This window comes from Cherax quadricarinatus, chromosome 72 (genome assembly GCF_038502225.1).
Source record: "Cherax quadricarinatus isolate ZL_2023a chromosome 72, ASM3850222v1, whole genome shotgun sequence".
Lineage (NCBI taxonomy): Eukaryota > Metazoa > Arthropoda > Malacostraca > Decapoda > Parastacidae > Cherax > Cherax quadricarinatus.
Window position 1 is genome coordinate 4,528,365 of NC_091363.1, and position 27,397 is coordinate 4,555,761.

General features: G+C 46.8%; 1 protein-coding gene across 1 annotated transcript; it reads right to left on the minus strand.

Moving 5' to 3' along the window:
- Nucleotides 1-1,544: 1,544 nt before the first annotated feature.
- LOC128701436 (uncharacterized) lies at nucleotides 1,545-7,081 on the minus strand. Its single transcript, XM_053795141.2, has 2 exons — nucleotides 6,898-7,081; nucleotides 1,545-3,744 (listed from the first exon to the last, which is right to left on the minus strand). The coding sequence occupies exons 1-2, from the start codon at nucleotides 6,961-6,963 to the stop codon at nucleotides 1,675-1,677; spliced, it is 2,136 nt and encodes a 711-aa protein (XP_053651116.2). The 5' UTR covers nucleotides 6,964-7,081; the 3' UTR covers nucleotides 1,545-1,674.
- Nucleotides 7,082-27,397: the final 20,316 nt, after the last annotated feature.

Consider the following 27,397-nt stretch of genomic DNA (forward strand, 5'->3'; position numbering starts at 1 on the left):
GGAAATAGTTTTTTGTAACATTCGTCAGTCTCCAGAATCATTACGTCTTAAAACGAAGTTCATTAATTCGTTGTTTGCGTTGGTTGTTCGAAAAGCGCTTCGTTAGTCCGTCAGCTGGTTATAATTAATCACAGCCCGCAGCTGAACATTAATTTGAGCGAGTATGGTTTTATGGTGAGACAGGGATTGACGTGGGATGTTGGTAGCAGCATCACTGATGTGGAGTGTTGGTAGCAGCATCACTGATGTCTCTGGTTGTAACCTCACTACCACTGATGTCTCTGGTTGTAACCGGACTGGACTGATTACATCGCCTTCACTTCTCTACTATGATTCTACTCAAGAAGCCTGCTGTGTAGGCGAAACGTTTCGGAATAAAGATACGTAATTATTTGACATGTGTCTTATCAACGTGTGGGTGTGGTACACCACTGTGATATTCACTCGCACATGCTGCTTCTCACAGGTCAGATATTGTCCACTCTAAACAACCCTTTAAATAAATGGATGGTTCTCCGTCACTACTATCATTGGTGTCACTACATTTTTGTTTCACTGTATCACAGGTCAGCTGTCACCAACACCAGGGCCTGGTCACCAATACCAGGGTCTGGTCACCAACACCAGGGCCTGGTCACCAACACCAGAGTCTGGTCACCAACACCAGGGTCTGGTCACCAACACCAGGGTCTGGTCACCAACACCAGGGTCTGGTCACCAACACCAGGGTCTGGTCACCAACACCAGGGTCTGGTCACCAACACCAGGGCCAGGTCACCATCACCAGAGTCTGGTCACCAACACCAGGGCCTGGTCACCAACACCAGGGCCAGGTCACCATCACCAGAGTCTGGTCACCAACACCAGGGCCAGGTCACCATCACCAGGGTCTGGTCACCAACACCAGGGCCTGGTCACCAACACCAGGGCCAGGTCACCATCACCAGAGTCTGGTCACCAACACCAGGGCCAGGTCACCATCACCAGAGTCTGGTCACCAACACCAGGGCCAGGTCACCATCACCAGGGTCTGGTCACCAACACCAGAGTCTGGTCACCAACACCAGGGCCAGGTCACCATCACCAGAGTCTGGTCACCAACACCAGGGTCTGGTCACCAACACCAGGGTCTGGTCACCAACACCAGGGTCTGGTCACCAACACCAGGGTCTGGTCACCAACACCAGGGTCTGGTCACCAACACCAGGGTCTGGTCACCAACACCAGGGTCTGGTCACCAACACCAGGGCCTGGTCACCAACACCAGGGTCTGGTCACCAACACCAGGGCCTGGTCACCAACACCAGGGCCAGGTCACCATCACCAGAGTCTGGTCACCAACACCAGGGTCTGGTCACCAACACCAGGGTCTGGTCACCAACACCAGGGTCTGGTCACCAACACCAGGGCCAGGTCACCATCACCAGAGTCTGGTCACCAACACCAGGGTCTGGTCACCAACACCAGGGCCATGTCACCATCACCAGTGTCTGGTCACCAACACCAGGGTCTGGTCACCAACACCAGGGCCAGGTCACCATCACCAGAGTCTGGTCACCAACACCAGGGCCAGGTCACCATCACCAGAGTCTGGTCACCAACACCAGGGTCTGGTCACCAACACCAGGGTCTGGTCACCAACACCAGGGCCAGGTCACCATCACCAGAGTCTGGTCACCAAGGCCTCCACATTCTTCTTAAAGAGAGGTCGAAGGGCATGTTATTGTGTTGTCGTCTCTCATGTTGGTCCTCCAAAACATCCATCATCAACACATCCATCGCCACTTCTTCCCCCTGTTCCATTGCCTCCTCTTCCTGCAACGGCGGCATTAATGGCGGAGGAGGCGGCGGTGGCGGTGATTTTGATAGCGCTGCCGGCTGGAGAATCCGTGACGTTGGGGGTGACGGTGGCGTAAGTGGCATCATGTATATATTCTGACAAGTTTTAGGTGTTGGTAAGGATGACTGTGGAAGCTTGTGGGTGTTGGGTCCAGGTGGTGTTGTCTCTGGTGTCAGTGTGTGTACGCCACACACACGCGTCGTACTTGGTGTTACTTCCAGGTACCGCTGGTGTGTGTCCTGCCCAACACTGATCGAGGCTGACGGAGAACCTTCTTTGATTAAGGTGGGACTAGTTGGTGTAGTAATGGTGGTGTGCTGGAGCTGCTCTCGCTGTGGTGATGGTGTCTGAAGTGTTGGTGGCAAAAAGTGGCTACCGGAGCTGTTTATAGGAAGTGTAGGGCGAGGCAAGATGTTTGTCCTGTGTCGTCTTGCAGTGGTTGGTGTGGAGAGGGGCGGTGAAGTACGAGGGAGTGTTCCCCTGGTTGGTGGGGTAGGAGGTGTGGGAGGCAGTCTGTGAAGATTCTGTTTACTTGCTGACTTCTCTGCAGGTTTATTAAATGATGTCACCTTCACGGAAGGTATTAGTGGCGTCACTGATGTCACAGGTGATGACGCAGAAATACTGGACTCTGAACAGTTAACCTCAGAGTTTGCTGTCAGTTTTCCAGGTGCAGTAGTAAATGTTTGCTCTTCCATGAGAGGATTTTCTGTACAACTGGGTTTTGATATATCGTTCATATTTTCACACTTGCTTTTCTCGGTTTTTACCTTCCCGGGTTCTAATTTCGCAGGTGTAGCTGTGGCACTCGACACCTGTACAGTGTTAGATACGACGGTGCCTGCTGTAGTTGCTGCAGGAGGGTGCTGCACCTCGGCCTTAACATTTCTTATACCGATTTTTGACACATTCTGAGAATCAAGGTTTTTAATGTCTTCAGCAGTACGCAGGAGCACCGATGGATCCAGGGGGCCCTGGATCACGAAAGCCAGGCCCCCACCGGGAAGACGAGTAGGTACCAGCGTAATGCCAGTTACTGGAGAACTCGAAGCTTCACCTTTGAAGGAGCTAGTAACAGTTTTGCTAGGAGCAGTTGCGTGAGCTGGAGGTTGTCCTTGTGTACTGATTTTTGAGGTGGATGTACTAGCGTACTCCGTGTCCCCAGATGAGGTGGAGTTCTTGCCCTCCATCATCATCAGAAAGTTGTGTAGGTGTTGAAGCAACCGCGGCCGGATGTTGTCCTGTTGGTTCTCCAGATATTGCTTCATGGCACTGTCTATGGCACTCATGCACCTTTTGAATCCCAGCCTGTAGTTTTCGTCCTTGCCCGTAGGACACATCGTAGGAGCTGTGCCTTGGGCAACCACTGCAGATACCTTGTCTTCTGAAGCTTGGAGTGTCATGGCATTAGTTACTGGAGATGAGGTGGATCTCTGTGCAACAATGCCTTGTGCATTAGCGTCGTCTTGCGCAGTGCCATCTCCTTGTTGCACTTTGGCACCCTGTGGAATGGTGTCTTCCCCTGAAACAGGACCTCTTTGTGTACTGTTGTTCCCCTGTGGAACACTTCCCAGTGGGCTTGTACCTCCCTGTGGAACATCGTATTCCTGCACAGCGGGTCTGCCCTGGGGAATTACCCCTTCAGCAGAACTACCCTTCAGGGCCTCCTCATGACTCTTCGAGGTAGGGGAAGTAGGGTCAGTGCCCTGCCAGGCCCCACCGGCGCGGCCCTTGAGACTCAGCATGTGTTTGACGGTGAGTTCGAGGATGTCAGCCTTCTCCAGCTTGGTGGGTCGTCCAGCCTCGCTCTTCACCAGCCGCGCCTCCGTCAGTAGCGTCGCTAGGTCGTTCAGACTTGTGTTGATCCTCTCACGACGCTTCCGTTCCATCAGCGGCTTGCGGATCTGTGAACAAGATGAACATGTGAGTGAAAGTGAAGAACATGATGAACAGGTGAGTGAAGGTGGAGAACATGATGAACAGGTGAGTGAAGGTGGAGAACATGATGAACAGGTGAGTGAAGGTGGAGAACATGATGAACAGGTGAGTGAAGATGAAGAACATGATGAACAGGTGAGTGAAGGTGGAGAACATGATGAACAGGTGAGTGAAGGTGGAGAACATGATGAACAGGTAAGAGAAGGTGGAGAACATGATGAACAGGTGAGTGAAGGTGGAGAACATGATGAACAGGTGAGTGAAGATGAAGAACATGATGAACAGGTGAGTGAAGGTGGAGAACATGATGAACAGGTGAGTGAAGATGAAGAACATGATGAACAGGTGAGTGAAGGTGGAGAACATGATGAACAGGTGAGTGAAGATGAAGAACATGATGAACAGGTGAGTGAAGGTGGAGAACATGATGAACAGGTGAGTGAAGGTGGAGAACATGATGAACAGGTGAGAGAAGGTGGAGAACATGATGAACAGGTGAGTGAAGGTGGAGAACAGGATGAACAGGTGAGTGAAGGTGGAGAACATGATGAACAGGTGAGTGAAGGTGGAGAACATGATGAACAGGTGAGAGAAGGTGGAGAACATGATGAACAGGTGAGTGAAGGTGGAGAACATGATGAACAGGTGAGTGAAGGTGGAGAACATGATGAACAGGTGAGTGAAGGTGGAGAACATGATAAACAGGTGAGAGAAGGTGGAGAACATGATGAACAGGTGAGTGAAGGTGGAGAACATGATGAACAGGTGAGTGAAGGTGGAGAACATGATGAACAGGTGAGTGAAGGTGGAGAACATGATGAACAGGTGAGTGAAGGTGGAGAACATGATGAACAGGTGAGAGAAGGTGGAGAACATGATGAACAGGTGAGAGAAGGTGGAGAACATGATGAACAGGTGAGTGAAGGTGGAGAACATGATGAACAGGTGAGTGAAGGTGGAGAACATGATGAACAGGTGAGAGAAGGTGGAGAACATGATGAACAGGTGAGTGAAGGTGGAGAACATGATGAACAGGTGAGTGAAGGTGGAGAACATGGTGAACAGGTGAGTGAAGGTGGAGACCATGGTGAACAGGTGAGTGAAAGTGGAGAACATGGTGAACAGGTGAGTGAAGGTGGAGAACATGGTGAACAGGTGAGTGAAAGTGGAGAACATGGTGAACAGGTGAGTGAAGGTGGAGACCATGGTGAACAGGTGAGTGAAGGTGGAGACCATGGTGAACAGGTGAGTGAAGGTGGAGAACATGATGAACAGGTGAGTGAAGGTGGAGAACATGATGAACATGTGAGTGAAGGTGGAGAACATGGTGAACAGGTGAGTGAAGGTGGAGAACATGATGAACATGTGAGTGAAGGTGGAGACCATGGTGAACAGGTGAGTGAAGGTGGAGAACATGGTGAACAGGTGAGTGAAGGTGGAGACCATGGTGAACAGGTGAGTGAAGGTGGAGACCATGGTGAACAGGTGAGTGAAGGTGGAGACCATGGTGAACAGGTGAGTGAAGGTGGAGAACATGGTGAACAGGTGAGTGAAGGTGGAGACCATGGTGAACAGGTGAGTGAAGGTGGAGACTATGGTGAACATGTGAGTGAAGGTGGAGAACATGGTGAACAGGTGAGTGAAGGTGGAGAACATGGTGAACAGGTGAGTGAAGGTGGAGAACATGGTGAACAGGTGAGTGAAGGTGGAGAACATGGTGAACAGGTGAGTGAAGGTGGAGAACATGGTGAACAGGTGAGTGAAGGTGGAGAACATGGTGAACATGTGAGTGAAGGTGGAGAACATGGTGAACAGGTGAGTGAAGGTGGAGACTATGGTGAACAGGTGAGTGAAGGTGGAGAACATGGTGAACAGGTGAGTGAAGGTGGAGAACATGGTGAACAGGTGAGTGAAGGTGGAGAACATGGTGAACATGTGAGTGAAGGTGGAGAACATGGTGAACAGGTGAGTGAAGGTGGAGAACATGGTGAACAGGTGAGTGAAGGTGGAGACCATGGTGAACAGGTGAGTGAAGGTGGAGACTATGGTGAACAGGTGAGTAAGACGGACAGGCGATCAAGACGGTATTAACACAAGTCAGGTGTACGGTAGACAGGTAAGGTAGACAAGTGAAGTAGACAGGTAAGGTAGAAGTGAAGTAGATAGTTGATGTAGACAGGTAAAATAGACAGGTGAAGTAGACAGGTAAAATAGACAGGTAAGTAGACGACAACAGACTCTTGGCTATCTGCAGGAGATAACTCGACAAATTCCTTAAGTCAGTTCCTGATCAGCCAGGCTGTGGTGCACACACACACAAAGATAATAATAATAACAATAATAATAATTTTATTATTATTCATGGGAGAGCACTAAACCCGAAGAGGCAATACAGGGGCCTGGAAAATGGGAGGCAATCAGCTTTGATCTGAAGAAGGGGAAGGGTAGCTCCAGTTCCTTGGAACAGGATCCCTCTCCAAGCACCGAGGCGCCCCTTGACCGGGAGAATCAACGGTAACACTGTTGGGGGGAATCAACGGTAACAGTGTTGGGGGAATCAACGGTAACACTGTTGGGGGAATCATCAGTAGCACTGTTGGGGGAGCCGACGGCGACACTGTTGAGGGAATCAACGGCGACACTATTGGGGGAATCAACGGTAACTGTTGGGGAATCAACGGGAACTGTTGGAGAAATCAACGGTAACACTGTTGTGGAATCGACGGTAACAATGTTGGGAAAATGAATCAACGGGAACACTATGGCTCAAGTGGTAGCTGGTCCAGCACACATCTCAAGGACCTGGGTTCGATCCCCGGCAAGGGTATAAACGTTGGGCGTGTGTTTCCTTACACATGCTGTCCATGCTCACCTAGCATTAAGTAGGTACCTGGATATTAGTCACCTTACACCTGCAGGTGTAAGGTGATTAACACTCAGGTACCTACTTACTGCTAGGTGAACATGGACGCAGGTGTAAGAAATCACACCCAATGTTTCCACCCGTACCGGACATTGAACCACGGACACTCAGTGTTTGAGGCGAGAGAGGTTACCTACCAGGTCACGGTCCATAAGTATCCTTCCCCCCCCCCACATAATTATAAGAAGACACTCACTTTCCTGGTTTCGCTGGGTGGGCGTGGCACCTTAGGCCGGATGTTGTCGCCGGCTTGAAGGGCCATGGTGGCAGGAGCGGCAGCGAGGTGTACACCCTCCACTCTCAGACACTGCTCTGAGCCTCATCTCTCCCTCAAACCCTCCCACAACAAACACCACGTTGCCACCTACTCTTTCTCCCCATTATAGTACCTTTAAATTTTCTGATTGTGGATTATATAGGGTCTGGGGAATGGGAGGCACTCAGGGTTGATTCGAGGAAGGGAAGGATGTCTTGGTTAATTAGATCAAGAGCCCCCCCTCACTGGCATCAAGGAACCCAATGGAAATCAGTCAAGGGCCCAGTGGAAGTCACTGATTTTTTTGGGCTATCCTGGTGGATAATTTACACTATGTATAAATGCACCTATATGTACCTGTGTCTAAATAACGTTACTTAACAGGAATAGGTTTTAAAAAAAAGTAACACCGTCCGTCTTCCACTGAGGCTGAGGGATTCGAAAAAGAGAAAACATATTCACCATCATTCATTCAGTTACTGTCTTGTCAGGAGAGCGCTGACATCACAGTTCAGATGACCGTCTGAACTGCAACATCCTCTCCCCTAAACAATACTCTTCTCCAGACTGAGGGACTGACCACCTCAAAACTTCAGGGGTGAGGGACTGATTACATCGTCTTCAAGTATCTCCTGCTTCTATCAACTTTTCTGTACTCGACTGAAGAAGCCTGCTGTGTAGGCGAAACGTTTCGAAATAAAGATACCTAATTGTGTCTTACCTAACAACCTGTCGGTATTTTATACCATTTTAATGTTCATCCTCTCCCCTCCTTGAGAGTACAGGCACTTGTAATTCCCACCTCCAGGACTCAAGTCTGGCTAACAGGTTTCCCCGAATCCCTTCATAAATAATACCTTGCTCACATTCCAACAGCACGTCAAGTCATAAAAACCACTGGTCTCCATTCACTATGATTTAACACGAACACACACAAGCCTGCTAGATACTCAAGCCCCTAGCATTCAAAACCTTCTTCATTCACTACCTCCAACCCTTCCTAGGATGACCCCTACCACTGTTGGTCATCCTATTCTGCTCCATCCTCTCTAAATGCCCAAACCACCTCAACTCGTCGTCCCTCTGGGTTTTCAGTTCGCTGCAACGTTTAAAGACCATACTTAACACTCATGTAGGAGTGTCGCTACCACTATTCTCTGGTGCATTTTCCCATTCGTCTTCATAGATAAATTTCTTTCCACGGATTAAGTAAATTTATTTAGACCCACGTACACATATGTACAATTATCATGTATGTAAACATCTCAGGAAAACCCCACACGCTGGAAGTCCGGGTTCGAATCCCGGCGAGGGTAGAAACATTGGGCGTGTTTCCTTACACCGGTTGTCCATGCTCACTCATCAGTAAAATAGGTACCTGGGTGTTAGTGGACTGGTGTAGGTCGCATCCTAGGGACAAAATTGACCTAATTTGCCCGAAATGCTCTGCGTAACAAGGACTTTCTATATAGTATGTCACTGATGTCTGTATAAGTTGTATCATGTACTTGTAGAAATAAAGATTATTATTATTATTATTATTATTATTATTATTGTTATTATTATTATTATTATTATTATTATTATTATTATTATTATTATTATTATTACTTATCGTTCCCCCCTGTGTCTGTTCTACGGTTGATGTTGTGATAATGTTGGTAGAATACTGACAGTATGTTAGGTAATAGAACACCTGTGCAACTAGTACTGTTTGTACTAGCTGCACAGGTGTTCTACTCCTGGAGAGCGAAACGTTGCCACAGTAAAAATGTCGCATTAGTTGAGCTTGTGTTCTTTTAGCCGACGTGTTTCACCTTGTCCTCAACAGACTCGTACTGTTAACACTGGTATACAGTAGAGACAAGTTGATGATTAAGACACATGTGCAACAGTTAGGTATCTTGATTGATGAAACGTTTCGCCCACACACTAATAGGCTTCTTCAGTCAGATACAGAGGCAACAGTAGTAGTGAAATGAAGATGATGTAATCAGTCTATCAAGCTTGGAGAAAAAGTATTTGAGGTGGTCAGTCCCTCAGCCTGTCTCTTATACACAGGAACTACGTAGGTGCTGCGAGTACTTAGGTACCTCTATTTCTTTCATGAATATATGAAAAAAAATTCATATTTAAAAATTAAAAATGTTACCGTTTTTTGTATTGTGAATGAAATACATAACGTCACATAGCATAACATAACGTCACATAGCATAACATAACGTCACATAGCATAACATAACGTCACATAGCATAACACAACGTCACATAGCATAACATAACGTCATATAGCATAACATAACGTCATATAGCATAACATAACGTCATATAGCATAACATCACATAGCATAACATAACGTCACATAGCATAACATAACGTCACATAGCATAACATAACGTCACATAGCATAACATAACGTCATATAGCATAACATAACGTCATATAGCATAACATAACGTCATATAGCATAACATCACATAGCATAACATAACGTCACATAGCATAACATAACGTCACATAGCATAACATAACGTCACATAGCATAACATAACGTCACATAGCATAACATAACGTCACATAGCATAACATAACGTCACATAGCATAACATAACGTCACATAGCATAACATAACGTCATATAGCATAACGTAACATCACATAGCATAACATAACGTCACATAGCATAACATAACGTCACATAGCATAACATAACGTCATATAGCATAACATAACGTCATATAGCATAACATAACGTCATATAGCATAACATAACGTCATATAGCATAACATAACGTCATATAGCATAACATAACGTCACATAGCATAACATAACGTCATATAGCCTAACATAACGTCACATAGCATAACATAACGTCACATAGCATAACATAACGTCATATAGCATAACATAACGTCATATAGCATAACATAACGTCACATAGCATAACATAACGTCACATAGCATAACATAACGTCACATAGCATAACATAACGTCATATAGCATAACATAACGTCATATAGCATAACATAACGTCATATAGCATAACATAACGTCACATAGCATAACATAACGTCACATAGCATAACATAACGTCACATAGCATAACATAACGTCACATAGCATAACATAACGTCATATAGCATAACATAACGTCATATAGCATAACATAACGTCACATAGCATAACATAACGTCATATAGCATAACATAACGTCATATAGCATAACATAACGTCATATAGCATAACATAACGTCACATAGCATAACATAACGTCATATAGCATAACATAACGTCACATAGCATAACATAACGTCACAGCGTAACAACGTCACAGCATAACAACGTCATATAGCATAACATAACGTCACATAGCATAACAACGTCACATAGCATAACATAACGTCATATAGCATAACATAACGTCACATAGCATAACATAACGTCATATAGCATAACATAACGTCACATAGCATAACAACGTCACATAGCATAACATAACGTCATATAGCATAACATAACGTCACATAGCATAACATAACGTCATATAGCATAACATAACGTCACATAGCATAACAACGTCACATGGCATAACAACGTCACATAGCATAACATAACGTCACATAGCATAACATAACGTCACATAGCACAACGTCACATAGCATAACATAACGTCACATAGTATAACATAACGTAACATACCATCACATGTAATATAATGTCACATAGAACATTACGTAGCAGCATAGCGTAACATAGCATCACATAGCATAACAATGTCATAACATAACGTCACATAGCAAACCATAACGTCGCATAACATAATAACGTCATATAGCATAACAACGTCATATAGCATAACAACGTCACATAGCATAACATAACGTCATATAGCATAACATAACGTCATATAGCATAACAACGTCACATAGCATAACATAACGTCACATAGCATAACATAACGTCATATAGCATAACAACGTCACATAGCATAACATAACGTCACATAGCATAACACAACGTCACATAACATAACGTCACATAACATAACGTCACATAGCATAACATAACGTCACATAGCATAACATAACGTCATATAGCATAACATAACGTCATATAGCATAACATAACGTCACATAGCATAACATAACGTCACATAGCATAACATAACGTCATATAGCATAACATAACGTCACATAGCATAACATAACGTCACATAGCATAACATAACGTCATATAGCATAACATAACGTCACATAGCATAACATAACGTCACATAGCATAACACAACGTCACATAGCATAACATAACGTTACATAGCATAACATAACGTCACATAGCATAACAACGTAACATACCATCACATGTAATATAATATCACATAGTTGAACATTATGTAGCAGCATAGCGTAACATAGCATCACATAGCATAACAATGTCATGTAACGTCACATAGCATAACATAACGTAACATAACATAACGTCACATAGCATAACATAAAGTAACATAAGGACAGCACAGTAATCCGGCCACAACTCCGGATATTCGAGATAAAAACCACACACAAAATCCGGATTACTGAAGGTCTGGACGCTCAAGCAAATCCTGGAGTCCTGGTTGACATCACCTGTTGTACACACACACCTCTGGTACCTACTGTGCACATGTACACACACCTCTGGTACCTACTGTACACATGTACACACACACCTCTGGTACCTACTGTGCACATGTACACACACCTCTGGTACCTACTGTACACATGTACACACACCTCTGGTACCTACTGTACACGTACACACACCTCTGGTACTTGCTGTACACATGTACACACACACCTCTGGTACCTACTGTACACATGTACACACACACACCTCTGGTACCTACTGTACACGTACACACACCTCTGGTACTTACTGTACACATGTACACACACACCTCTGGTACCTACTGTACACATGTACACATGTACACACACACCTCTGGTACTTACTGTACACATGTACACACTCACCTCTGGTACTTACTGTACACATGTACACACACACCTCTGGTACCTACTGTACACATGTGCACATGTACACACACCTCTGGTACTTACTGTACACATGTACACACACACCTCTGGTACCTACTGTACACATGTACACACACACCTCTGGTACCTACTGTACACATGTACACACACACCTCTGGTACCTACTGTACACATGTACACACACACCTCTGGTACCTACTGTACACATGTACACACACACACACACCTCTGGTACCTACTGTACACATGTACACACACACCTCTGGTACTTACTGTACACATGTACACACACACCTCTGGTACCTACTGTACACATGTACACACACCTCTGGTACCTCATGTACACATGTACACACACCTCTGGTACCTACTGTACACATGTACACACACATTTGGTACCTACTGTACATATGTATGCACCTTTGGTACCTACTGTACACATGTACACACACCTCTGGTACCTCCTGTACACATGTACACACACACACCTCTGGTACCTCCTGTACACATGTACACACACACACCTCTGGTACTTCCTGTACACATGTACACATACACCTCTGGTACCTACGGTACACATGTACACACACACACACACACACCTGTAGTACCTACTCTACACATGTACACACACACACAAACACACACACACACACACACACACACACACACACACACACACACACACACACACACACACACACACACACACACACACACACACACACATATTCTTGGACTGCAAGAAGGCGTTTGACACAGTACCACACAAGAGATTAGTGCAAAAACTTGAGGACCAAGCAGGGATAACAGAAAAGGCACTGCAATGGATCAGGGAATACTTGTCAGGAAGACAACAGCGAGTAATGATACGTGGCGAGGTGTCAGAGTGGGCACCTGTGACCAGTGGGGCCCCATAGGGGTCAGTCCTAGGACCAGTGCTGTTTCTGGTATTTGTGAACGACATGACGGAAGGAATAGACTCTGAGGTGTCCCTGTTTGCAGATGACGTGAAGTTGATGAGAAGAATTCACTCGATCGAAGACCAGGCAGAACTACAAAGGGATCTGGACAGGCTGCAGACCTGGTCCAGCAATTGGCTCCTGGAGTTCAATCCCACCAAGTGCAAAGTCATGAAGATTGGAGAAGGGCAAAGAAGACCGCAGACGGAGTACAGTCTAGGGGGCCAGAGACTACATACCTCACTCAAGGAAAAAGATCTTGGGGTGAGTATAACACCAGCCACATCTCCTGAAGCGCACATCAACCAAATAACTGCTGCAGCATATGGACGCCTAGCAAACCTCAGAACAGCATTCCGACATCTTAATAAGGAATCATTCAGGACCCTGTACACCGTGTACGTTAGGCCCATATTGGAGTATGCGGCACCAGTTTGGAACCCACACCTAGCCAAGCACGTTAAGAAACTAGAGAAAGTGCAAAGGTTTGCAACACGACTAGTCCCAGAGCTAAGAGGTATGTCCTACGAGGAAAGGTTAAGGGAAATCAACCTGACGACACTGGAGGACAGGAGAGATAGGGGGGACATGATAACGACATACAAAATATTGAGAGAAATTGACAAGGTGGACAAAGACAGGATGTTCCAGAGATTGGACACAGTAACAAGGGGACACAGTTGGAAGTTGAAGACACAGATGAATCACAGAGATGTTAGGAAGTATTTCTTCAGCCACAGAGTAGTCAGTAAGTGGAATAGTTTGGGAAGCGATGTAGTGGAGGCAGGATCCATACATAGCTTTAAGCAGAGGTATGATAAAGCTCACGGCTCAGGGAGAGTGACCTAGTAGCGACCAGTGAAGAGGCGGGGGCCAGGAGCTCGGACTCGACCCCTGCAACCTCAACTAGGTGAGTACACACACACACACACACACACACACACACACACACACACACACACACACACACACACACACACACGCACACACACAAACGCTTTAACGTATACTTTAATGAAGATGAATAAGCGCTAAATCCGTAGGGGGCCATCTAACTCCTGGGGAACAAATGGGGGGCACTGAGGCTAGATCCGAGGAAGGGGAGATGATAAGTTCGGTTCCTAGGATCAAGAGCCCGCTCCGTCACTAGGAGTGTTGGTTAAATCTCACATATTAAGTGGCTCTTGATCCAAGGTACTAGAACTGCCTTTCCTTCAGCCAGGTTTATCTACCAGTCTACGTAACGTTGTATGATTTCAGATGAACATTCTTGACTAGCGGTGAACAGGTGACATACTTCCTTAATGTCCCTCGTGTGTCAGTAGCCTTTCAGGCTTAGTTACCCCTTTACCAGGCCTAGTAAAGGGTAATTACCCCTTTCTGGGCCTGGTAAAGGGTTAACTATCCTAGCAAGCTTGGAGCAGCGTGTGAAGCACTAGGTACTGCTAGGTGATTATGGCTGCTGCTAGGTGATTGTGGCTGCTACTAGGTGCTGCTAGGTGATTATGGCTGCTACTAGGTGCTGCTAGGTCATCATGGCTGCTACTAGGTGCTGCTAGGTGATTATGGCTGCTACTAGGTGCTGCTAGGTGATTATGGCTGCTACTAGGTGCTGCTAGGTCATCATGGCTGCTGCTAGGTGATTATGGGTGCTGCTAGGTGATTATGGCTACTATTAGATGCTGCTGGGTGATTATGGATGCTACCAGGTGCTGCTAGGTGATTATGGCTGCTGCTAGGTGAATGCGGCTACTAATGTTCAGAAGACTTACCCATACATCGCCACCCGCACAGGTTTCGAGCCGGGTCCTTTAGGTTGTGAGCCAGGCTAGCTGCTGTTACTGTGCTAGGAGGTATCAATATGCTAGGAGGCTACGAGATAGCATAGTGCTAGGAGGCTACGAGGTAGCACAGTACTAGGAAGCTACGAGGCAGTACAGTGCTAGGAGTCAGCACAGTACTAGGAGGTAGCACAGTGCTAGGAGGTAGCACAGTGCTAGGAGGTAGCACAGTGCTAGGAGGTAGCACAGTGCTAGGAGGTAGCACAGTGCTAGGAGTCAGCACAGTGCTACGAGGTAGCAGAGTGCTAGGATGTAGCACAGTGCTAGGAGGCTACGAGGTAGCACAGTGCTACGAGGTAACACAGTGCTAGGAGGTAGCACAGTGCTAGGAGGTAGCACAGTGCTAGGAGGTAGCACAGTGCTAGGAGGTAGCACAGTGCTAGGAGGTAGCACAGTGCTAGGAGGTAGCACAGTGCTAGGAGGTAGCACAGTGCTAGGAGGTAGCACAGTGCTAGGAGGTAGCACAGTGCTAGGAGGTAACACAGTGCTAGGAGGTAACACAGTGCTACGAGGTAACACAGTGCTAGGAGGTAGAACAGTGCTAGGAGGTAGCACAGTGCTAGGAGGTAACACAGTGCTAGGAGGTAGCACAGTGCTAGGAGGTAGCACAGTGCTAGGAGGTAGCACAGTGCTAGGAGGTAGCACAGTGCTAGGAGGTAACACAGTGCTAGGAGGTAACACAGTGCTAGGAGGTAGAACAGTGCTAGGAGGTAACACAGTGCTAGGAGGTAGAACAGTGCTAGGAGGTAACACAGTGCTAGGAGGTAACACAGTGCTAGGAGGTAGAACAGTGCTACGAGGTAACACAGTGCTAGGAGGTAACACAGTGCTAGGAGGTAACACAGTGCTAGGAGGTAACACAGTGCTAGGAGGTAACACAGTGATAGGAGGTAGAACAGTGCTAGGAGGTAACACAGTGCTAGGAGGTAGCACAGTGATAGGAGGTAGCACAGTGCTAGGAGGTAGAACAGTGCTAGGAGGTAACACAGTGCTAGGAGGTAGCACTGCTAGGAGGTAGCACAGTGCTAGGAGGTAACACAGTGCTAGGAGGTAGCACAGTGCTAGGAGGTAGCACAGTGCTAGGAGGTAGCACAGTGCTAGGAGGTAACACAGTACTAGGAGGCAGCACAGTGCTAGGAGGTAGATCAGTGCTAGGAGGTAGCACAGTCATAGGAGGTAGAACAGTGCTAGGAGGTAACACAGTGCTAGGAGGTAGCACAGTGCTAGGAGGTAGCACAGTGCTAGGAGGTAACACAGTGCTAGGAGGTAACACAGTGCTAGGAGGTAGCACAGTGCTAGGAGGTAACACAGTGCTAGGAGGTAGCACAGTGCTAGGAGGTAGCACAGTGCTAGGAGGTAGCACAGTGCTAGGAGGTAGCACAGCTAGGAGGTAGCACAGTGCTAGGAGGTAACACAGTGCTAGGAGGTAGCACAGTGCTAGGAGGTAGCACAGTGCTAGGAGGTAACACAGTGCTAGGAGGTAACACAGTGCTAGGAGGTAGCACAGTGCTAGGAGGTAGCACAGTGCTAGGAGGTAGCACAGTGCTAGGAGGTAGCACAGTGCTAGGAGGTAGCACAGTGCTAGGAGGTAGCACAGTGCTAGGAGGTAGCACAGTGCTAGGAGGTACCACAGTGCTAGGTAACACAGTGCTAGGAGGTACACAGTGCTAGGAGGTAGCACAGTGCTAGGAGGTAGCACAGTGATAGGAGGTAGCACAGTGCTAGGAGGTAGCACAGTGCTAGGAGGTAACACAGTGCTAGGAGGCAGCACAGTGCTACGAGGTAACACAGTGCTAGGAGGTAGCACAGTGCTACGAGGTAACACAGTACTAGGAGGCAGCACAGTGCTACGAGGTAACACAGTGCTAGGAGGTAGCACAGTGCTACGAGGTAACACAGTGCTAGGAGGCAGCACAGTGCTACGAGGTAGCACAGTGCTAGGAGGTAACACAGTGCTAGGAGGTAGCACAGTGCTAGGAGGTAGCACAGTGCTAGGAGGTAACACAGTGCTAGGAGGTAGCACAGTGCTAGGAGGTAACACAGTGCTAGGAGGTAGCACAGTGCTAGGAGGTAGCACAGTGCTAGGAGGTAGCACAGTGCTAGGAGGTAGCACAGTGCTAGGAGGTAGCACAGTGCTAGGAGGTAACACAGTGCTAGGAGGTAGCACAGTGCTAGGAGGTAGCACAGTGCTAGGAGGTAGCACAGTGCTAGGAGGTAACACAGTGCTAGGAGGTAGCACAGTGCTAGGAGGTAGCACAGTGCTAGGAGGTAGCACAGTGATAGGAGGTAGAACAGTGCTAGGAGGTAACACAGTGCTAGGAGGTAGCACAGTGCTAGGAGGTAGCACAGTGCTAGGAGGTAGCACAGTGATAGGAGGTAGCACAGTGCTAGGAGGTAGCACAGTGATAGGAGGTAACACAGTGCTAGGAGGTAGAACAGTGCTAGGAGGTAACACAGTGCTAGGAGGTAGCACAGTGCTAGGAGGTAGCACAGTGCTAGGAGGTAGCACAGTGATAGGAGGTAGCACAGTGATAGGAGGTAACACAGTGCTAGGAGGTAGCACAGTGATAGGAGGTAGCACAGTGATAGGAGGTAACACAGTGATAGGAGGTAACACAGTGCTAGGAGGTAGCACAGTGCTAGGAGGTAGCGTCTTACAGCCCTCTTTCCTACCTTCTTCCAGTATCTTGGTCAACGGTCTCTCAGACGTAAACAGTACCTGGACGAGGAGGCAGCTAGCTGATCCTGGCTCTCTTTGTTGATACGCGAGACTCTCTCTCCTTTTCTCTCTACCCTCCTCAACCGTTGCTCTCTCTCTCTCTCTCTCTCTCTCTCTCTCTCTCTCTCTCTCTCTCCTCCGTAACGGGAAACCTGTAAATACGAGATAATTCGACTGTTGGAAACGGGCGAGGGATGAATGAAATTCCTGTCTCTTTATACCGGCCGCACCGACCGCCAGCCTCGTGTCCCAAACCTTGCTTCCTGGCTTAAATTTAATCTCTAGTGCCACCAGCTGTTAACCAAGTAAGTGTGTTTAGGTACAGGTACACAAATTATCATACATAGTAAGGCATGCAGAACAACCACTGTGAAAAAAATGGTGAACTTGCAGGCGCTTTCGTGATTTCTCACATTATCAAGGACATGCAAAAATAATAGAATAGGAGAAGGCTTATAAGACTGAGATATCACTTCACATACGACATTACGCCCTTCTAAGTATGATGTGGTTCTTGACACTCCCTGGTGGCTAAAGCTCTCGCTTCACACACGGAGGGCCCGGGTTCGATTCCCGGCTGGGTGGAAACATTTCTACGTGTTTCCTTACACCTGTTGTCATGTTCACCTAGCAGCAAATAGGTACCTGGATGTTAGTCGACTGGTGTGGGTTGCATCCTGGGGGACAAAATTGAGGACTTTTTTTTGGGTTATCTTGGGTGGCTAACCCTCCATGGTTAAAAAACCGAAGAAAATCTTATCTTACCCACCAGCATCATACCATTACGGGTGTGAGGCGATATCTCAGCCTTATAAGCCTTCTGCTGTTCTGTTATTTTTACAGGTCCTTGATAATGTGAGAACTCACGAAAGCGCTTGGAAGTTCACTATTTTTTCAGTGATTGTTTTGAGAAATATAATACCACGTGTTTATTGTGATGTTATTGCATGCTTGGAGTCTTCCTGGAGGGGGTTGTCGGGGGTCAGCGCCCCCGCGGCCCGGTCCATGACCAGGCCTCGTGGTGGATCAGGGTCTGATCAACCAGGCTGTTACTGCTGGCAGGACTTAAACCAACGTACGAACCACAGCCCAGCTGGTCAGGTACTGACTTTAGGTGCCTGTCCAGCGACTTAAAGACAGCCAGGGGTCTATTGGTAATCCCTCTTATGTATGCTGTTCCTGCTGTTGTTGCTGCTGCTGCTGCTGTTGCTGCTGCCGCTATTGTTCCTGCTGCTGCTGCTATTGCTGCCACTCATCTGCCACCCTGCTGTCAAGCTTACAACTCCATGCGTCATCAGGACCTATATAATGTTGCGAGAGAGAGAGAGAGAGACAGAGAGAGAGACAGAAAGAGACAGAGAAAGAGAGAGATGCAAAACTAAAGAGATTCTCTCTCATCTTCTCTTTTTCCATTCAGTGATTGATAGACTCTCTTATGGACGAAACGTTTCCGCAGTAAAGCAACCTACCTGCGAAGCACCTGTGACCTCTGACAGAGAGAGAGAGAGAGAGAGAGAGGGAAGCCAGAGCCAGGGCAAGCGTCGGGACACAGTGTTCACTTGTAACCCGGCACTAACCTTCAGACAATAACTTACCCGTCAGTCCTCGCCTCACCACACTCAAGATTGCACAAATAACCCGCACGGAGCAGAGACACAAGGTTACTACAAGGTTTCGGTCCGACTTGTAAACGGTCCAGGTCGGAGAGAAACGTTGTGGCACGTTTCTCTGTCTCTCCAGTGTGTTCTTGTTATTGATGTATTCTTACAGTCATGGTGTTGTTGACTCGTTGTTCTTTTGATAACAATAATAGTTATATTATTTTGTTTGTTAGCAATACGGAGAGAGATAGATAAATAGAGAGAAAAAGACACTGATAGATAGAGAGGGACCTAACAAGGCCCTTAATGGAAATAATTCACTTTTTTCTGACCTTTCTTGGGGGTATTCTGGGTAATTTACTCACATGTTGCTGTTCAAAATAGCCACGGGGGGGGGGGGGGAGTTGAGTAATAGCTGTAGGTCTTTCGTGGATAAAGTAGTTTACCCTGTACGAATCTACCTGGACTTCCTACCCATTTCTGCAACATTGCAAGCTCCTGATGATGTGTTGATTGTTGCAACACGAAAGGCCTAGTGCTATCATTCAACTCCCCCTGTGGAGAGAAGTGATAAAAGGAGGAAAGGATAAATAGAGGAATACGGGAGTATGCTCTACTCCCTTGGACTGTCTGCCCGCCCCCACAACCCCCGGCGATCTCATCTACAGAACAAGACGACTCATCTCTGGCCTGGACCCGGCCTGGACATGTCTCTCATTTCAGCAGAGCCTTCAACACGGGAGGGACGTGGGTGGCCTTACTGTTATGCAGTGAGAAGACAGCTACCACACTACAAGACGGGCAGTGAGAAGGCAGCTACCACACTACAAGACGGGCAGTGAGAAGACAGCTACTACACCACAAGACGGGCAGTGAGAAGACAGCTACTACACCACAAGACGGGCAGTGAGAAGACAGCTACTACACCACAAGACGGGAAAGGAGAAGACAGCTACTACACCACAAGACAGGCAGTGAGAAGACAGCTACTACACCACAAGACGGGAAGTTAGAAGACAGCTACTACATCACAAGACGGGCAGTGAGAAGACACCTACTACACCATAAGACGGGCAGTGAGAAGACAGCTACTACACCACAAGACGGGAAGTGAGAAGACAGCTACTACATCACAAGACGGGCAGTGAGAAGACAGCTACTACACCACAAGACGGGCAGTGAGAAGACAGCTACTACACCACAAGACGGGCAGTGAGAAGACAGCTACTACACCACAAGACGGGCAGTGAGAAGACAGCTACTACACCACAAGACGGGCAGTGAGAAGACAGCTACTACACCACAAGACGGGAAGTGAGAAGGCAGCTACTACACCACAAGACGGGCAGCCAGCAACACTACATATGAGATCATTCCCAAGATGACTCGAGTCTTGAACATGTTCGTACTGACTAACAACATGGCTAAAATAAAGTCACTTGACTAATTGCAATTACTGGTCCACAGATGGCTCACAGCTGGCCCACAGATGGCTCACAGCTGGTCCACAGATGACTCACAGCTGGTCCACAGATGGCTCACAGCTGGTCCACAGATGACTCACAGCTGGTCCACAGATGGCTCACAGCTGGTCCACAGATGGCTCACAGCTGGTCCACAGATGACTCACAGCTGGTCCACAGATGGCTCACAGCTGGTCCACAGATGACTCACAGCTGGTCCACAGATGGCTCACAGCTGGTCCACAGATGACTCACAGCTGGTCCACAGATGGCTCACAGCTGGTCCACAGATGACTCACAGCTGGTCCACAGATGGCTCACAGCTGGTCCACAGATGGCTCACAGCTGGTCCACAGATGACTCACAGCTGGTCCACAGATGGCTCACAGCTGGTCCACAGATGACTCACAGCTGGTCCACAGATGGCTCACAGCTGGTCCACAATTGGCTCCAACTTCCCCTGTTTTCTGCTTGTTTGTCTCAGAACAATAAAAAGGCTTTTAAATGAGGTGATGTAGGTAACAGCTCTTAGCTTGTTAATAAAGTTAGGAACCTTAACCTAACCTTTAAAACACTGTGTAAAGAGAGAGAGAGAGAGAGAGAGAGAGAGAGAGAGAGAGAGAGAGAGAGAGAGAGAGAGAGAGAGAGAGAGAGAGAGAACAAATAAAGAAGGTGGGATAAACGGAGAAGAGAGAAGAATGAAGAGGAGAGTGAGAAGAGAGAAAGAAAGACCTGCCGACCTACCTGTTATGTTGGCCAGCTTCCTGCCTCATTGAGCAAATCTTGTGTGGAATGTTGGTCGCTGTACCTGTGATGGTGGTGGGTGGTTGATGGTGGTGGTTGATGGTAGTGGTGGTGGTTGATGGTAGTGGTGGTGGCTGATGGTAGCGGTGGTGGTTGTTGGTAGTGGTGGAGGTGGTGGTTGATGGTAGTGGTTGAGGTGGTGGTTGATGGTAGTGGTGGTTGATGGTAGTGGTGGTTGATGGTAGTGGTGGTTGATGGTAGTGGTGGTGGTTGATGGTAGTGGTGGTGGTTGTTGGTAGTGGTGGTGGTTGATGGTAGTGGTGGTGGTGGTTGGTAGTGGTTGAGGTGGTGGTTGATGGTAGTGGTGGAGGTGGTGGTTGATGGTAGTGGTGGTTGATGGTAGTGGTGGTGGTTGATGGTAGTGGTGGTTGATGGTAGTGGTGGTGGTTGTTGGTAGTGGTGGTGGTTGATGGTAGTGGTGGAGGTGGTGGTTGATGGTAGTGGTGGAGGAGGTGGTTGATGGTAGTGGTGGTGGTTGATGGTAGTGGTGGTTGATGGTAGTGGAGGTGGTGGTTGATGGTAGTGGTGGTGGTTGATGGTAGTGGTGGTTGATGGTAGTGGTAGAGGAGGTGGTTGATGGTAGTGGTGGTGGTTGATGGTAGTGGTGGTGGTTGTTGGTAGTGGTGGAGGTGGTGGTTGATGGTAGTGGTGGTTGATGGTAGTGGTGGAGGTGGTGGATGATGGTAGTGGTGGAGGTGGTGGTTGATGGTAGTGGAGGTGGTGGTTGATGGTAGTGGTGGTGGTTGTTGGTAGTGGTTGAGGTGGTGGTTGATGGTAGTGGTGGAGGTGGTGGTTGATGGTAGTGGTGGAGGTGGTGGTTGATGGTAGTGGTGGAGGTGGTGGTTGATGGTAGTGGTGGAGGTGGTGGTTGATGGTAGTGGTGGTTGATGGTAGTGGTGGTTGATGGTGGTGGTTGATGGTAGTGGTGGAGGAGGTGGTTGATGGTAGTGGTGGTGGTGGTTGATGGTAGTGGTGGTGGTGTTTAATGGTGGTGGTTGATGGTAGTGGTGGTGGTTGATGGTAGTGGTTGAGGTGGTGGTTGATGGTAGTGGTGGTTGATGGTAGTGGTGGTTGATGGTAGTGGTGGTTGATGGTAGTGGTGGTGGTTGATGGTAGTGGTGGTGGTTGTTGGTAGTGGTGGTGGTTGATGGTAGTGGTGGTGGTTGTTGGTAGTGGTTGAGGTGGTGGTTGATGGTAGTTGTAGAGGAGGTGGTTGTTGGTAGTGGTGGTGGTTGATGGTAGTGGTGGTGGTTGATGGTAGTGGTGGTTGATGGTAGTGGTGGTGGTTGATGGTAGTGGTGGTGGTTGATGGTAGTGGTGGAGGTGGTGGTTGATGGTAGTGGTAGAGGAGGTGGTTGATGGTAGTGGTGGTGGTTGATGGTAGTGGTGGTGGTTGATGGTAGTGGTGGAGGTGGTGGTTGATGGTAGTGGTGGTGGTTGATGGTAGTGGTGGTTGATGGTAGTGGTAGAGGAGGTGGTTGATGGTAGTGGTGGTGGTTGATGGTAGTGGTGGTGGTTGTTGGTAGTGGTGGAGGTGGTGGTTGATGGTAGTGGTGGTTGATGGTAGTGGTGGAGGTGGTGGATGATGGTAGTGGTGGAGGTGGTGGTTGATGGTAGTGGAGGTGGTGGTTGATGGTAGTGGTGGTGGTTGTTGGTAGTGGTTGAGGTGGTGGTTGATGGTAGTGGTGGAGGTGGTGGTTGATGGTAGTGGTGGAGGTGGTGGTTGATGGTAGTGGTGGAGGTGGTGGTTGATGGTAGTGGTGGAGGTGGTGGTTGATGGTAGTGGTGGTTGATGGTAGTGGTGGTTGATGGTGGTGGTTGATGGTAGTGGTGGAGGAGGTGGTTGATGGTAGTGGTGGTGGTGGTTGATGGTAGTGGTGGTGGTGGTTAATGGTGGTGGTTGATGGTAGTGGTGGTGGTTGATGGTAGTGGTGGTGGTTGTTGGTAGTGGTGGAGGTGGTGGTTGATGGTAGTGGTGGTGGTTGATGGTAGTGGTGGAGGTGGTGGTTGATGGTAGTGGTGGTGGTTGATGGTAGTGGTGGAGGAGGTGGTTGATGGTAGTGGTGGTGGTTGATGGTAGTGGTGGTGGTTGATGGTAGTGGTGGTTGATGGTGGTGGTTGATGGTAGTGGTGGAGGTGGTTGATGGTAGTGGTGGTGGTGGTTGATGGTAGTGGTGGTGGTGGTTAATGGTGGTGGTTGATGGTAGTGGTGGTGGTTGATGGTAGTGGTGGTGGTTGATGGTAGTGGTGGTGGTTGATGGTAGTGGTGGTGGTTGATGGTAGTGGTTGTGGTTGATGGTAGTGGTGGTTGATGGTGGTGGTTGATTGTAGTGGTGGAGGAGGTGATTGATGGTAGTGGTGGTGGTGGTTGATGGTAGTGGTGGTGGTGGTTAATGGTGGTGGTTGATGGTGGTGGTTGATGGTAGTGGTGGTGGTTGATGGTTGTGGTGGTGGTTGATGGTAGTGGTGGTGGTTGATGGTAGTGGTGGTGGTGGTGGTTGATGGTATTGGTGGTGGTTGATGGTAGTGCTGGAGGTGGTGGTTGATGGTGGTGATTGGTAGTAGTGGTGGAGGTGGTGGTTGATGGTAGTGGTGGTGGTGGTGGTGGTTGATGGTAGTGGTGGTGGTTGATGGTAGTGGTGGTGGTGGTTGATGGTAGTGGTGGAGGTGGTGGTTGATGGTAGTGGTGGTGGTTGATGGTAGTGGTGGTGGTTGATGGTAGTGGTGGTGGTGGTGGTTGATGGTGGTGGTTGGTGGTAGTGGTGGAGGTGGTGGTTGATGGTGGTGGTTGGTGGTAGTGGTGGAGGTGGTGGTTGACGGTAGTGGTGGTGGTTGATGGTAGTGGTGGTGGTGGTTGATGTTGGTGGTAGTGGTGGAGGTGGTGGTTGGTGGTAGTGGTGGAGGTGGTGGTTGACGGTAGTGGTGGTGGTTGATGGTAGTGGTGGTGGTTGATGGTAGTGGTGGTAGTTGATGGTAGTGGTGGTGGTGGTTGATGGTAGTGGTGGTGATTGATAGTAGTGGTGAAGGCTGGAGGTAGTGTGGTAGAGTATAGTGGAGGGAGTCAGTGTTCAGACAGTGTGTTCACACTAGTCAGTGTTCAGACAGTGTGTGTTCACACTAGTCAGTGTTCAGACAGTGTGTGTTCACACTAGTCAGTGTTCAGACAGTGTGTGTTCACACTAGTCAGTGTTCAGACAGTCTGTGTTCACACTAGTCAGTGTTCAGACAGTGTGTGTTCACACTAGTCAGTGTTCAGACAGTGTGTTCACACTAGTCAGTGTTCAGACAGTGTGTTCACACTAGTCAGTGTTCAGACTGTGTGTTCACACTAGTCAGTGTTCAGACAGTGTGTGTTCACACTAGTCAGTATTCAGACAGTGTGTGTTCACACTAGTCAGTGTTCAGACAGTGTGTGTTCATACTAGTCAGTGTTCAGACAGTGTGTGTTCACACTAGTCAGTGTTCAGACAGTGTGTGTTCACACTAGTCAGTGTTCAGACAGTGTGTGTTCACACTAGTCTGTTCAGACGGTGTGTGTTCACACTAGTCAGTGTTCAGACAGTGTGTGTTCACACTAGTCAGTGTTCAGACTGTGTGTTCACACTAGTCAGTGTTCAGACAGTGTGTGTTCACACTAGTCAGTGTTCAGACAGTGTGTGTTCACACTAGTCAGTGTTCAGACAGTGTGTGTTCACACTAGTCAGTGTTCAGACAGTGTGTGTTCACACTAGTCAGTGTTCAGACAGTGTGTTCACACTAGTCAGTGTTCAGACAGTGTGTGTTCACACTAGTCAGTGTTCAGACAGTGTGTGTTCACACTAGTCAGTGTTCAGACAGTGTGTGTTCACACTAGTCAGTGTTCAGACAGTGTGTTCACAGTAGTCAGTGTTCAGACAGTGTGTGTTCACACTAGTCAGTGTTCAGACAGTGTGTGTTCACACTAGTCAGTGTTCAGACAGTGTGTGTTCACACTAGTCAGTGTTCAGACAGTGTGTGTTCACACTAGTCAGTGTTCAGATAGTGTGTGTTCACACTAGTCAGTGTTCAGACAGTGTGTTCACACTAGTCAGTGTTCAGACAGTGTGTGTTCACACTAGTCAGTGTTCAGACAGTGTGTGTTCACACTAGTCAGTGTTCAGACAGTGTGTGTTCACACTAGTCAGTGTTCAGACAGTCTGTGTTCACAGTAGTCAGTGTTCAGACAGTGTGTGTTCACACTAGTCAGTGTTCAGACAGTGTTCACCAGCACCCAGACCTCACCTTCAGCAGTACAGTGGCTACAACAACTGAACAAGTCTCACCCCGTCATGTTTCACGGCCGAAACATCGTCACACACGTTTCCACCCACAACTCTGACTTATTGGACATTAATACATCGTTTATATTACAAAATTTATTGATAACATAGACCAGTGCTTTTTAATATATATATATATATATATATATATATATATATATATATATATATATATATATATATATATATATATATATATATATATATATATTATATATATATTACTTATAATGTATATAAGGAAAATCAATAATTCTTTTAACACTTACAAAAAAATCAAGATTTAGAGATCGACACCATGCCTAACCCTTCTAGGGTAGGGTAGGTGCCTGAGCCCGAGCCTTTAGCTCATAAGACTGTCATTCCCATTTGCCCCCTTGGGGCGGGGATGGCAGGCCAGAGAGGCCTAGCTTGTGGCTAGGCCTGGGGACAGTTGGTCCCAAAGATGAGGAGGTACTTGTGCCTCCTCCCATGGGAGACTTAGGTCTCAGACACTCCCTAAAGAGGGAGCCAATGCCGGGCCACCACTTGGACAAGGCCCGGGCAGGGAGAATACCGGCGAATATTTAATAATAATAATAATAATCATATCAATAATTCTTTTAACACTTACAAAAAAATCAAGATTTAGAGACGAGGTTTAACTCACAAATAACTGAAAAACTTCTACATTTATATAATATTCAATTATTGTGTTGGTATTCTGTAGTGTTAGTTATAATGTTGGTATTCTGTAGTGTTAGTTATAATGTTGGTATTATGTAGTGTTAGTTATAATGTTGGTATTCTGTAGTGTTAGTTATAATGTTGGTATTATGTAGTGTTAGTTATAATGTTGGTATTATGTAGTGTTAGTTATAATGTTGGTATTATGTAGTGTTAGTTATAATGTTGGTATTCTGTAGTGTTAGTTATAATGTTGGTATTATGTAGTGTTAGTTATAATGTTGGTATTATGTAGTGTTAGTTATAATGTTGGTATTATGTAGTGTTAGTTATAATGTTGGTATTATGTAGTGTTAGTTATAATGTTGGTATTCTGTAGTGTTAGTTATAATGTTGGTATTATGTAGTGTTAGTTATAATGTTGGTATTATGTAGTGTTAGTTATAATGTTGGTATTATGTAGTGTTAGTTATAATGTTGGTGTTATGTGTAGTTTATGTTGGTATTCTGTAGTTAGTTATAATGTTGGTATTATGTAGTGTTAGTTATAATGTTGGTATTATGTAGTGTTAGTTATAATGTTGGTATTATGTAGTGTTAGTTATAATGTTGGTATTATGTAGTGTTAGTTATAATGTTGGTATTATGTAGTGTTAGTTATAATGTTGGTATTATGTAGTGTTAGTTATAATGTTGGTATTCTGTAGTGTTAGTTATAATGTTGGTATTATGTAGTGTTAGTTATAATGTTGGTATTCTGTAGTGTTAGTTATAATGTTGGTATTATGTAGTGTTAGTTATAATGTTGGTATTCTGTAGTGTTAGTTATAATGTTGGTATTATGTAGTGTTAGTTATAATGTTGGTATTCTGTAGTTATAATGTTGGTATTATGTAGTGTTAGTTATAATGTTGGTATTATGTAGTGTTAGTTATAATGTTGGTATTATGTAGTGTTAGTTATAATGTTGGTATTATGTAGTGTTAGTTATAATGTTGGTATTATGTAGTGTTAGTTATAATGTTGGTATTATGTAGTGTTAGTTATA